At 37.9% G+C, this 15,027-nt stretch overlaps 1 protein-coding gene across 1 annotated transcript in view; it reads left to right on the top strand.

Annotated features, from left to right (window-relative positions):
* The window catches only part of IL1RAPL1 (interleukin 1 receptor accessory protein like 1), a 1,343,461-nt gene that overhangs the window by 1,298,979 nt on the left and 29,455 nt on the right, over positions 1-15,027 (top strand). Inside the window, exon 9 of the mRNA XM_063444288.1 lies at positions 890-1,033. Coding sequence (XP_063300358.1) covers positions 890-1,033 — 144 coding nt within the window. The remainder of the gene's footprint in view (positions 1-889; positions 1,034-15,027) is intronic.

The following is a 15,027-nucleotide window of genomic DNA, read 5'->3' as shown; positions in this document are numbered from 1 at the left end:
ATTAGCAGAAATCACAGATCTCTGTGTTCAGTCTGAGTTCTGCTGAGAACAGGGGTTTCAATGGCTTACAGTTTATCAGCCTTCTACTAATGAAAGCTGTTAGTTGAACTATGTCTCCTAAAAAGCTTTGCTGTGCTTCCTGATGACACGCAGAACTGTATTAGTACTGCAGGCTATGCTGTATATAATCAGCAAGAAATAATTATTTTCGAATTGGGTAGGCTCAAACCAGGAGGCAAGGGTAGCATGCTGTGACACAATTTTATTTTTTGCAAAAACTCTAAAAACTTTAGAATGCAAAAATAATTATTTATGCCAGAAGCTATATAATGTGTAAGTTTTATTGGTGTTTAGAGCTCACAATATATTTATATTGTTGGTAGTATTATTTGTTATTAACATTGAAAAGACAGCATATTAACTCATTTATGTGAGATACAGTTAAAATCTAAATATTCAAAAGATAAAAAAATGGAAATATCAAAGGGAATATATTATTAACTGCAATCATGTCAGCATTAAGAAGAGAATAATATATTGGTCATTTATACATCAAGAAGTGCTTTACACATTGTGTAGACTACAACCAGGCAATGGGGGTTTCATTACTTCAACACATGCTTAGTTTATAAATATTGAGGGAGAAAAAATAAGAAAAAAATAAATAAAATGTATAGATATCAGTACTCCAAACTACGTCTATTGTCCATGCCATCGACAATTTAGTAATTACTATTTAAAACATTCGCATGTACCACAATAATTTTTCACAGTTCTAGAGATCTACTTTATACATTTTTCAATGAAGAATGAAGAATTTAAGAAATGTTAGGATTATTTGTCAAATAATCCATAGTAATATTTTCAAAATGTTTTCATTGTTTTACAGAGCTTATGTACACTGTTGAACTTGCTGGAGGCCTTGGGGCTATTCTATTGTTGCTTGTTTGTCTTGTCACCATCTACAAATGTTATAAGATTGAACTTATGCTGTTCTACAGAAATCACTTTGGAACAGAGGAACTCGATGCAGGTAAGACTTAACTGTTTAGAAAATTGGAGCATTTCAAAGCTCTCCTTACATCAGTTTGGAAAACCAGATGTTGGTAATGTCTAACTTCTCTTTTGACTCCCGTAATATCATGGAATATCATAGGAGAATATTAAACATAGTTACTATTATCTCAAAATGTTCTTTACAGAATTTCCTGAATGTCCCTGGAACCCATTATTGACGTCCTAGGTTATTCACTTGAATATAACGCCTTTTGATTTAAATTACAGAAAAGGAAGTGCAATGAATACTGTAATAGAAATGGCAGTTGGAGAGAGATTTTGGCAAGACTGTAGATATTATGGGACTACGAATTTATGGGTTAGCGTTACAATTTATAGACCTCTTTAGGGAGATGTCATTTGTAGACATATGGATCTTTAATGAACAGTTATATGGTGCTGACTTTTTTCCACCATTATGAGTTTGTGATGCATTGAAAGGGTCATTATGAAATAATATATACCTCCTGGTGGTATGCCTTCCAGATTTAATTAAAATATTTAATTTGTGATATATGAAGTGACTTTTCAGCTCTATTACTTGCTACATTGCTATGCTTTTCAACCAAAATGATTAATGAGAATTAAAATTGGATTGTTCTGTGATTCCTTATACTTTACCTACATGTTCTTAGAGCACAATTCATAGGGGAACATAAAACATGGAGTACATGAAATATAAAGGATGAAAGATATGCCATTGTTTATGCATGTAAAATTACCCTTTTATAAACTAGTATTACCATATGTAGACATCTTGTATAAATTGACAGTGTCTGCCAAATTGATTTTAATGACTGTTCAAAACAATATTGACAATTTAAGGAAAACTCTACTATGGGTATGTCCACATTCATTTTATTTTGTATTACTTTACATATCCAAAAAGCTGATATGATGTTTACCATATTAATGTATTTATAGCAGTTTTAACCCCCTCAGTACTTATAACAGAACTTACCATTCTTTTTTTTTTTGTCCATGTAACCCTTGTATTGCTGATTGGCTGTTCCTTGGTAGTACAGTTTTTCAAGTGTTGGTTTATGCCAGCATAATATATTAATTACAATATAGTTTAATAAAATAAAAAAAAAGAGAGGGGAAATAGAAAAGCAAGCATAAATATATCATTACAATTTGGTGAACTATGAACGACATTTAAATCTGTAATTATTCACAAACTTCATACACAAGTGATTTGCTATTTAAGTATGTTTACATTAGGGAATATATGTTTATATAAAAACATTAAAGCCAGTTGAATGTATACATCAAAGTAAAAAAAAAAATGTATCCTATGATAAAATATTAACCTTTTTTATTCTAAAGGGATGGTACATGAACCTTTTAAAACATTTTTATTCCTGTATGAATAAGCTATAGGAAGCTATTATATTTTATTTATAAAGAATAAATATATTCGGTAATAAATAAAATTGCATGTCTCTGACGGAAGAAAACATATTTTAGATGAATATGCCCCAATATTTAATTTAAGTTTTAAGTTAAGTTGATTTCATTTAAGTCAAGAGTCTTTTAAAAATTGTTTTTAGTTATTTAGAAAATAGTACCAGCCACTGTCTGTGTATTGAAATAAAATATTAAAATAAATATGAACAAATGCTAAGTTTGTAAATATTCATGTTAAAACGTCAGAATGATCCATGAAACTATACCACAATGGAAACTTAAACAAATACATTGTCTCTTCATGAGTTTCATTTGGGGGCAAAAGAGACCAAGAATTGCTGTCTCCCACATAATGAATAGAGCAGATAAGGTGGGTCTCGAGGTTCATTATATCATAAAATATTATGAGGCCAGTCGAATGTACCACTTGTGGAGATGGCAGGACCTTAGTTCTAGAGAAGATCCCTGGTATAAAATTGAAGCATTGATATGCAATAAACGAGACCTTGCTGCCATTATTTGACTAAACAACAAGGCTGGGAATAGCTTTGTTACAAAAATGTAATCCCCACATTTAAAAGAATTATATTTTAATTGGATGAACTATAAGAAAATTTCCGGCTGAAGTATTGGCTAAGATCTTTCCCACTTAAAATAATAGATGTTTTAGAGGGAAATACAATGAAATCTTTCCAACAACTACAACAGTCTTTTACCCTCCCTCCTAACAAGATCTTTACTTAAGAGTAAAAAAATGATCTGGCTTCACATCTGATAATAGACACGAAAAGTTAAGTAAAAAATAAATAATGATTTATTTTAAAATGAAACTGAATTTCAATCAATAACATATTGCTATGAGATAAGGACCCTTGAGGAGGTTTAAATTAAGCCTAGAGCATGGAAAAGTTGGGACCAAGAAATTGGACACATTACAAAGTCTGATATGTGGTTTAATATTGTGATGACAAAATTAATTCACGGTCTATGAACTCCACTATAAGATAATGCATTAATGGCACCTGGTTCCAAATATTTTAAATACAATGAATTCTAATAATTCAAAGTTATGTTGGTGGTGTTATCGTGCAAAGGGTAGTTCTAAACACATTTGGTGGGACTGTGCATTGATCAGACCTTTATGGTCTATGGTAAAAAAAATTGATTTCCTGTTTGGTTCTGGAGGACCGGGATCTTGACTTTATGACAGCTCTGTTTCATTTCAATATATCCAGATTTCCACTACCAACAAGATATCTAATAATACAACTACTCATGGACACAAAACTAGTCCTACCAAGGTATTGGTGTAGCAAGTAGGAAGTAAGCTCTTAAAAGTGTGCCCAATGATCTCTGCTTAACCATTGGTGGCTCACACCCAAATTGTTCAGTCTATGTTTCAAGGTTTTTTTTTTTATATATAAATTTTGTACAACATGGCTGATATAAGAATTTTGTGGATTGTCTGTAAACATGTTTTGTTAATATGTCTTTATCTGTTCCTTTTTGTTTTTTTACGTGATGTCTTATTGTGAAAAACAAATAATACTCTAATAAGGAATATATTTACAACAAAAAAAACACTTGGAGGCGAAGGTTCATGATAGAATAACTTTAACATTCCAAGGTTTACAAAATGAATTCCATTAGTTAAGGTAATAGAAACATCTATCAAAGAGAAACTCCATTTCTTAAAAAAAAAAAAAAAATCTCTATTTAGTAAATATAACCCCAATGAAAACATGCATGCATTCAATAATTGTGGTGTAACAAAGTTAATTTATAAAAATTTCAATTTGAATTGAAATATGCACTTTTTCCAAATGAAAAAAAAACACAGGACACACTTTACACATATAGCTTTAAACAACTGTCAATCCAGTTTAGCCTGTACTTGTGTACACAATTGTGTGTAGAGCTAGTCACATAAACAGCTTGATTTGGATAATTTAAATAATTTTGTTTAAAATTGCATTATCTAATCATATTTTCGAATATAACAATCTTGGATATTATGTTTATCTTTTGCTATTTGGTCACTACAGAATGCTTATCAAAAAGTAGCTCCGTAGGAAAAATGTTAAATATATATATTTTTAATATTTCTATGTTGATATTTCCATGAATATAATTATGTAAACAGTTATAAAAAAACATGCATTGTTTAAATACCTGAACTCATAAAACAAGAAATAGGACTTTGTTTAAACTTTGTTTAGATGTGTAAAAAGCAACCGGAAGCATACTTGCAAAAGCAAAATATTCAGGGATATAATTTTTATATTATAGAGTAATAGCATCTTGATCCAATGATAAATCTGACTGCCATTCTGGGGTCGAGACATTTTTTTCCCCTAGTTTTTGGCATTCTTTGGGACCAACAACAAAAAACAGATGTGAGAAAGGCTGAACTTGATGGACACATGCCTCTTTTCAGCCTATGTAACTATGTAAATCACTTCTGCTGAAAAGAAAAACAAAATTCAGACAAACGGCTCTACCACATTTTGTTTATGAAAAATTATTTGGGAAACCAAATCAGGTGAACCAAAAGGGTACACAAATTACCTGACTGGCATACTGCAAAATATAAACATAATATAAATATAATGTATATATTTAGTATATCAGTACAGTGATAGGTGAAATTTTCAGCCATTTAGTTCACAGACCAAGTGAGAAAAAGTATATATAAAATATATATATATATATATATATATATATATATATATATATTAGATATTTATACATATGATATGATATGATGAAAGTAATGGTACCTTTAGAAAGACCATTCAATGGCGAGAAAAACGGTATATAATATGAGTGGGTACAGTAAATGAGTAAGAGGAAAATTACAGCTAAACACAAACACTGCAGAAATGTAAAAACAACCCTGGTCCTAGCGGTAAGAAAATTTAAAAATGGTCTGGTCACTAAGAGGTTAAATGTGTAATATAGAAATATAGATTAGATTAGATTAGATTAGATTTAACCACTATTACTCTGTAAATAAAAACTAAAATGTATTGCCTGTCCCCTAGCCATAAATCCTCTTTTTTTTTTTCCAAACATATGTTTTTTTGTGCCATGGATGGAATTTCAAATCATGAATCAAAACAAACATACATGACCATTGCACACTTTGTTTGGTTCATGATCCGTCTACAGTAGCGCTCAAAGTTAGGGAATTTATCACCCGAATGATCCGAATACACACAAATTGCAGCTTGTAACAAAACTTATCTTTAAATCTAGAGGCTAATAGTAAGGTGAAGTTGAATCTTCACCGGTAACCAAGTCATAATTGATCCCTTAATGCTGCCATTTTAAGTTATGCTTGGTTGACAGTAGTTAATTAAACGCACCAAATATCACTCAGCAGCACATTAACATTGTAATGATTTCAGCCATCATCCATGGGTGTGGATGCTCTGTTTATTCAATAGAAACCAGGTCAATTAAGTATCCTATGTTTTCCTCGTGAATGTGTGGCCGATGTTAACATTTTCATCACAATGTGTACATGGTGTATGGCAAAGGAGATTCATTTTTTTGTTTTGTGAAAATTGCTCTGAATTGAAGATCACTTAAAATGGCAGCACTCAGGGAGGGACCATGTGATTGAAAATGTAACATTTCCATTTAGCCTCAATTTAGATATGATGAAATATCAGCATTGTTGCTGAAACTTGGCACACTAGATGCATCCTATTACAGATTCTGACTTTAACCGATGCAAAGCCATATGTAAAAGCTTCTTGATCCAAGGAGAGACCTAGCTGCCACTCCGTGGTCAAGAAGGATTTTTTCCCTATTTTATTGCACAATTGGAAAGCTCTCTAAGCTGTTTTTTTTTAGTCTTCTTTTGGATCAACAGAAAAAAAAATTGTAAAAAAAAAAGGCTGAACGTTATGGATGCATTTCTCTTTTCAGCCTATGTAACTATGTCTCTATGCAACTGAAGTCTAAATGAAGGCAAATGTTCTACTGATCTTGGAAGATGTGTTGCAAATGTAATATCTAACTAGAGAATGCATGTTTAAGTCTGGCAGTAACATAAATAGTGTACACAATCATAAATGTGAAAATATCTCAACTATTGTTGGGCTTTTAAAAAAAAAAAAAAACAGTTACCAGTTTCTGCCTTCTTAAAGTTATGCAGTGATCCTTAGAATACCATTGGGTAAGATGAACTGTAAATATTTTCCTTTGCTACCTTTGATTTTCTCACCTCTCCCTGGGTGGTATATTTATTCTTAAATCCTCTACCAGATGCTTGAGAGTCTAAGGGTTCTGCTCAGCATTTAAGCTGTTCTTATAACTGCACTCTTCTGGACAGCGATCTCTGATGTTCTCACCTGGAATCTGTTAAAGTCACTCCTCCAACTTGCGAGCCACAGCTCTGAGTACTCCTATCACAACTGTGACTTCTACTGCTATCCCTTTTTTTTATCTTCTTTCAGTCCTTGGTATTTGTCCATCTTCTCATGTTCCTTCTTCCTGATATTATTGTCACGGGGTATTGTCACATCCACCACCACTGCAGCCTTCTGTTGCTTGGCTATCACCGCAATGTCAGGCTGTCTGGATCTGGAACTCCCACAGGATCTTAGCCATGTAATTCTAAACTAACCTTTGTGGTTTCTCCCATCTGGACTGGACTCTGTGCAGATGTTTCATTACACAATCCCAGCAACTTGATTGTGCCTTTCCATGTATGCTGTTCCTGCTAACATCTTGCAACCGGCCACTATCTGCTGGTTTGTCTCAGAGGCGCATTAGCAAAGTCTGCACCTTGGGTCTTGCTTGGTGTAGTAGATTCCCACTTTTATTGATATGGTGCTGAGTGCATGCTCCTGGGCATGTAGGATTAGTGCCACAGTGCTGTCTTACAGTCCAGCCATTTCAAACCACTGGTATGATTTTGTCACATATCCACTATCCACCCCAGGGAGAGGTTTGTCTTGCCATTGAACCTCTTCGTTTTCTGCATACTGTATCTGTTAAATTTTCAGGCATTTTCTTAGCAGATCATCTTTGGGAGCCATCTCCGTGATGTACTTGTGGATGCACTGTGTTTCATCCAGGACTGTGACCTTGATATTCATCAGGCCCAGACCTCCTTCCAGCTGTTTTACAGTCTCTGAGTGCTTGAGTTTGGGTGGAATCCTCCAGCCAGGGACTGAAATGGATTCCTATGGACTCTATTTGTGAATGCTCAAGAAAATGTCACAATCTCATTACTTTCCATAGACCTTTTTTACTCTCACATATCACTCATAACAAGTGTAAAAGATCTTATGACTCTTGGTGACTTCATCGTCTAGGAGCTGAATACCAGCATATTGTGACATAAGGATGGAAAGTTTTAGGCACCAGTAACTGAACCAGGCTGTAAGATAGTTGCAATAGGCTTACCACTGACATTTTACTTTGAACCCCCAAGTTAGCATTCTACAAGCTAGGTGCTAATTCTAGTTAAAATAATGCATAGTTAAAATAATAAAATAGCTACAAAGTGAAATCTTGCAACCCATTCAATCCATAACCCAAAGTTGGATTATAATTATTTAATGTGTGTTATTGAAAGCATGTGCATTTTAGCTTGAGCTTGAGTTTTTTTTATATATACAGACTAATATTAGAAGTATCTAATTAAGTGTGAGTAACATTTTTCCACCAGTTCAAAGATGATTTAATAACAGATCTTTTATTTTTAGTTGCTTTAAAAATAGTTTAATTTTCAGAATCAGCAGGGGAAATTATTATGATGCAATATCCAAGAGCAAAACAAATAAATGCTAATAAAAGGATTTCCTTCATATTAACAATCACATACTGTTCTTGTGAGAAAGATAGGCATTGTACCTATAAATGGAAACTGTATGAATGCTTCGTAATTGCTGCTAGATTACCCCCAACTGAGTAGATGTAATCCCATTTTCAATTAAAATGCTTAAACTGTTTCAGCCCTCTCTCTGTGTATCAGTAAAAGGTATAAAACAATTAACAGCATGGTGGCCAATCACGATGTGATGTTTTGGTGTTTGTAGTCATAAATGAACTGAAAAAAGATCATCAGTACTGGAAGATTATATAATTAAACATCTGTTATAATGTAAAAGCCCAAATAGAAAATAAATAATAAAACTCTGTTGTGGCATTGTGGTCATTGCTAGGTGGCAGATAGGGTCTTGAGTTCAAGGGTAAATTATGCCACCTCTCCTGACTTAAAGGGTTACTCCGGTCACCATGAATACTTCTGTTTTTAGTGTTTCAGCCAGGTATGTGTGCTTAGTTTGCCTGGGGAAGAAATAGCAGCAGGATGCACTATAGGAAGATGGCAGGCCAGTGGAGGTAGTGTTACGCTCTGGGAAATGATCTGCCGATTCGGGCATTCATGTAAATGTTACTTTAACACATACCACCTAGCTGAATATTGCTGCATAACACATACACCCTTCATGACAATGGGGTACCATGATGGCAGAAGCCTTTTTAGCAGGATAATGCAACCTGCCACACTGCAAAAATTGTTCAGGAATGGTTTGAGAAACATAACAAAGGGTTTAAGGTGTCGCCTTCTCCTCCAAATTCCCCAGGTCTCAATCCAAATAAGTATTTGTGGGTTGTGCTGGAACAACATATCCAATCCATGGAGGACCATATTCAGAGGTCTTGTGTAGTCCTCAATGCATCAGAGCTGTTTTGGCAGCACGATGGAGACCTACACGATACCAGGAAGGTGGTTTTAATATTGTGACTGATGCATGTATACAGTGAGGGAAAAAAGTATTTGATACCCTGCTGATTTAGAGCAGCTTGGTGAGAAGAAGACAACAGTTGGTGGGATTATTCGCAAATGGAAGATACACAAAATAGCTGTCAGTCTCCCTTGGTCTGGTGCTCCATGCAAGATCTCACCTTGTGGCGTTTCAATCATGAGATCATGAGATCAATGGAAATAAATCAGCCAAGAACTACATGGGAGGATCTTGTTAATAATCTCAAGGCAGCTGGGGCCATCTCAAGGCAGCTGGGACCATAGTCACCAGAAAAAAAATTGGTAACACTATAACGTGAAGGATTGAAATTCTGCAGTTCCCGCAAGGTCCCCCTGCTCAAGAAAGCACATGTACAGGCCTGTCTGAAGCTTGCCAATAAACATCTGAATGATTCAAAGGAGAACTGGGTGAAAGTGTTGTGGTCAGATGAGACCAAAATCAAGATCTTTGGCATCAACTCAATTTGCCGTGTTTAAAGGAGGAGGAATGCTGCCTATTACACCAAGAACACCATCTCCACCGTCAAACATGGGAGTGGAAACATTATGCTTTGGGGGGGGGGTTCTGCTAAGGAGACAGGGCAACTGCACTGCATCAAAGGAACAATGGACGGGGGCATGTACCATCAAATCTTGCATGAGAACCTCCTTCCCTCAGCCAGGGCATTAAAATGGGTCGTGGATGGGTATTCCAGCATGTCAATGACCCAAAACACACAGCCAAGGCAACAAAGGAGCAACTCAAGAAGAAGCACATTAAGGTCCTGGAGTGGCCTAGCCAGTCTCCAGACCTTAATTCCATAGAAAATCTGTGGAGCGAGCTGAAGGTTTAAGTTGACAAACGTCAGCCTCGAAACCTTAATTACTTGGAGAGGATCTGTAAAGGGTAGTGAGAAAAAAATCCCTCCTGAGATGTGTGCAAACCTGGTGGCCACCTACAAGAAACATCTGACCTCTATGATTGACAAGAAAGGTTTTACCACCAAGTGCTAAGTTGAAGGGGTCAAATACTTTTTTCACTTTATATATATATATATATATATATATATATATATACATATATATTTATTTTTTTATTTTTATTTTAATTTATGTTGTGCATGGAAATAACAAGAAGCTTGACAAGCCACAACAGCACTGACAAGCATAGTGAAACCAGCTAGTAGCATCATTGATATGGCATTTAGGTATACTGCACTTTTTTATATTATAGTAGTAGGAGAAATAGTCAGTGGTGACACAAAATAAAATAGTGTAAGAATCAGGCTTTACCAGCTGACTATATGAATAGCTTAAATGAAATTAAATGGTAATGTAACATGCTAAACAGTTAATGTGTACCACTGGGTACTGAAAAAGAAAGAGTAGTAAAGGCAAATGTATATCATGACTTGTCAGCACTGAGTGACAGGGATTGGGATCATCCTGTGTTGAAACTTCAGCCCACTCCACTAAGAGGCCACAAGAGAGAGTCCCTATCCGAGCTAGAAATACTGCCAAGAGATGCCCACCTTCCAGGCGTTTAGCATGCAGTGTGAGGTATTGCTGCGCTCGTGTCAGTCTGTGTGCCTAGGCTGTGAGGAGAGCCCCTGCACTGCATCCACGGGTCCTACTGTTACTTGCGGTATGACTGTGGGCCCTCGAGCACTCCTAATCCCAGGAGCCCCGTTGGGTGTATGGGTGATGGTTGGTAGGTGGTACCTTTGGACCCTCGGCCCAGAACAAGAGACTGCAACAGCAGCAGCAACGTGGGTCCGAGGTTTAACAGGCGAGGAGGCATTTTGTGGTTGGCAGCGGCGGTGCCCCGATTTTGCAGGCTTTATGGCCACATGTCGCTGATTCTGGGTTGGTTCAGCATAGTGTTCCTTCTGTGTGTGCTGCTGCATATGTTTGGCCAGTTTTTGCCAAAAGGAAGTGAAAATTGCGTCCAGCCTGTCATCCAAGTCTGACCGTTCTGTGAAGCATGGAGCGAGACATTTAGAGCTCTCCCCAGGTCGTGGAGGATTTAAAGGGACTGCCATCCCCAGTGTACCACGCTGTTGCAGGACTCTCTGCTGCGGTGTGGAGGTGAGTTTCCCCAGCGGGACCTGGACATCCCCCACCAGTCCAGGGGGGTGGGGGGGTTTCGGGGCTATCAAATGCGTATTCAAATTTTATTGAACAAACCTCCTAATGATAACAGTATTTTTTTTTTAAAACATAAACACAATGCACTGTTCCAAATTATTACGCACAGTAAGTTTCAAAACTCTTAATAGGTTGTAAAGAACTGAAAATTGTCATTTGTTGTGTTTGCAGCATATTTACTGAAATCAAAAGCTATTTCAATCAAACTTATAACAACATTTTAACTTTTTAAACATTTTAACAGGTCACGTTATATTTTAACATAGGACCCCTTATTTGATAGCAGCTTCACAAGTCTTGTATCCATTGAACTTGTGAGTTTTTGGACAGTTTCTGCTTGAATTTGTTTGGAAGATGTCAGAATAGCCTCCCGGAGCTGCTGTTTGGATGTAAACTGCCTCCCACCCTCATAGAACTTTTGAGGATGAGGATGGAGGCCACACCATGACTTTTTCTCCTTTTCTCCCCATATCAGCCATTGATGCAGAGGTATTCTTTGCAGCATGAGATGGTGCATTGTCATGCATGAAGATGATTTTATTACGGAAAGCATAGTTCTTCCTTCTGTACCAGGGAAGAAAGTGGTCAGTCAGAAACTACACATACTTTGCAGAGGTCATCTTTACACCTTCGGGGACCCTAAAGGGACCAACCAGCTCTCTTCCCATGATTTTGGCCCAAAACATGACTCCACCACTGCCTTGCTGACATTGCAGCCTTGTTGGAACAGGGTGGCCGTCCACCAACCATCCACTACTCCATCCATCTGGCCCATCCAGGGTTGCACGGCACTCATCAGTGAACAGGACTGTTTGAAAATTAGTCTTCATGTATTTTTCTGCCCAAAGCAGCCATTTATGCTTGTGAGCATTGGTTAGTGGTGGCTGAATAGAAGGTTTATGCAAAGTTGCAAGACTCTGGAGGACTCTACACCTTGATGTCCGTGGGACTCCAGAGGCACCAGCAGCTTCAAATATCTGTTTGCTGCTACGTAATGGTATTTTAGCAGCTGCTCTCTTGATCCAATGCATGGATCTGGCAGAAATCTTCCTCAATGGGCCTTTATCTGCATGAAGCCATCTGTGGTCTGAATCAGCCACAAATCTCTTAATAGTGCGATGATCACGCTTAAGTTTTTGTGAAATATCTAATGTTTTCATACCTCGTCCAAGGCATTGAACTATTTCACTCTTTTCGTCAGCAGAGAGATCCCTTTTCTTCCCCATATTGCATGAAAATGGTGTTCTGCTTAATAATGTGGAACACCCACCTTTAGTAGTTTTTCCTTAAATTGGGCTCACCTGGCAATCTAATTATCACAGGTGTCCGAGATTTTTAATGATGTTTTTAATGATCAAAAGAGCCCTCAGACACAATACCATCCATGAGTTAAACTGAAAAACAAAATATTTAATCTTTGTGACACTTAAATCGAATTTGCCTAATAATTTGGAGCACGGTGTAGTCTGATCATTTCTTTGTTAGTAGGTAAATGTTCAAAATCATCAGGGGATCAAATACTTTTTCCCTCACTGTATACACGCATAAGTCACAACATTAAAACCACCTCTCCCAAAGGTAGGTAGGCTGGGGGATTAATTAAAAAAATTAAAAATATGAGTGTGTATGTGTGTTAGTGTGTGTGTGTTAATTTTGTGTGTCAGTGTGTGTGTCTGTTACTGAGTGTGTTAGTTGTGTGTTTGTACGTGTCTGTTGAGTGTGTGTCTGCTAGTGTGTGTGTTAGTTGTGAGTTAGTTTGTGTGTGTGTGTGTGTGTGTGTGTTAGTGTGTCTGTCAGTGAGTGAGTTACTGTGTGTGTCTGTTACTGAGCATGTTGGTTTGTGTGAGTCTGTTAGCGTGTGTCTGTTAGTGAGTCTGTTTGGTGTCTGTTAGTGAGTGTGTGTTTGTCAGTGAGAGTGTATGTTTTGTAAGTGAGTGTTTGTGTATGTCTGTTAAACCCCTTCAGCACTTACCTTTCTCCAGCACCGGGCTCCCTTGGTGCTGGGGATCTCTCCACCCTGATCTGTCTCTCAGCACCGAATCCGCACGCATTCAAACTGCCCATAGGAAAGCATTGCGCTATGCTTTCCTATGGACGTCCAGCGTCTTCTCACTGTGATTTTCACAGTGAGAATCTCTGAAGCGCCTCTAGCGGCTGTCAGTGAGACAGCTACTAGAATCTGGATTAACCCTCAGTGAAACATAGCAGTTTCTCTGAAACTGCTATGTTTTCAGCTGCAGGGTTAAAACTAGAGGGACCTGGCACCCAGACCACTTCATTGAGCTGAAGTGATCTGAGTGCCTATAGTGGTGTCAGGGTACCTGAGGCCTCTACCTCTAAGGGAGGTAGAGACTTGGTGGTTTATCCGTCCAGGCGAGCTGTTTCCTCCGTTCCTCGCGGTTCATCCAGTCACTTAAACACCGGCCGCGAGGAATCCACGTTCTTTTCTAGCAGGACGCTTAATACGTGACGTCATGACGCTATCACGAGCGACCTGTCACTCAAGTGTCCGATATCCAATCGGTACTTGTCAGAGGCGTGATTACCATCCAGAGCCAGGGTATTTAAGCTTACTTCTCTCTTCAGCTCATTGCCCTGTCGTGGTTCTAGCTTGTCTAGTCACTCAGTGCTCTGGTATTCTAGTTTGCTCTATTGGTTTTGACTCGGCTCGTTGTACTTCCCTGCTTCTCTGTTATCCCTTGACCCGGCTTGTCTCTCGCTTATCTGTCTTCTCGTTCCCTCGACCTCGGCTTGTCTCTGACTATTCTTTACTCTCGGTACGTTAGTCCGGCCATTCTAAGGCCCGGTATACGTACCTTTCCACTCTTTGTACTCTGCGTGTTGGATCCCTGTCCCGATCCTGACATTACGACAGGGCCAATGGATCCTGCAGGTACAAACAGTCAGCTTGGTTCTTCGGATCCCAGGTTTGACGCCATGGAGCATAGGATGGATCAGATGGCTTTGGCACTACAGGCACTTTTGTCTCGTGCTAGTAATCCACCTGAGGAGACACGTACTCCTTCTATTTCTCCTGCAGTCTCAGGTCTAGAGGTAGCCACTGTAGGTGCTTCTTCCCGTATTACCCCACCAGTACGTTATGGCGGGTCACCGGAGAAGTGTCGTGGCTTTCTAAACCAGATTAGCATCCATTTCGAATTACAACCCCGCTCTTATCCTACAGATAGAGCGAAGGTTGGATTTATTATTACTCTACTCATTGAAAAAGCTTTGAGATGGGCCAATCCTTTATGGGAGAATGATAATCCACTAGTCTATAATTATAATGCCTTTTTAGCTGCGTTTAGAAGAACTTTTGACCCTCCTGGTAGAAAGGTCAATGCAGCTAGATTACTGTTGCGCCTTAGACAGGACAATCGAACACTTGTGGATTATTCACTAGAGTTCAGGCCCTTGGCGGCAGAAATTAAGTGGAACGAACAGGCTTATATAGAGGCAGAACACTCGAGATAGGACCCGTAGACCCTCCTTTAAACTAGCGCCTACCTTTCAAAATTCTGAGTTCGAGGACTTACGTATTTCTGAACCTATGCAGATAGGCAGTACTCATCTCACAGAGAGAGAGAGACAGTACAGAAGAAGGGAGGGTTTATGTATGTATTGTGGAGTCAGAGGACATTTACGCC

This window comes from Pelobates fuscus, chromosome 1 (genome assembly GCF_036172605.1).
Source record: "Pelobates fuscus isolate aPelFus1 chromosome 1, aPelFus1.pri, whole genome shotgun sequence".
Lineage (NCBI taxonomy): Eukaryota > Metazoa > Chordata > Amphibia > Anura > Pelobatidae > Pelobates > Pelobates fuscus.
This window is presented reverse-complemented; position numbering and strand designations above follow the sequence as displayed.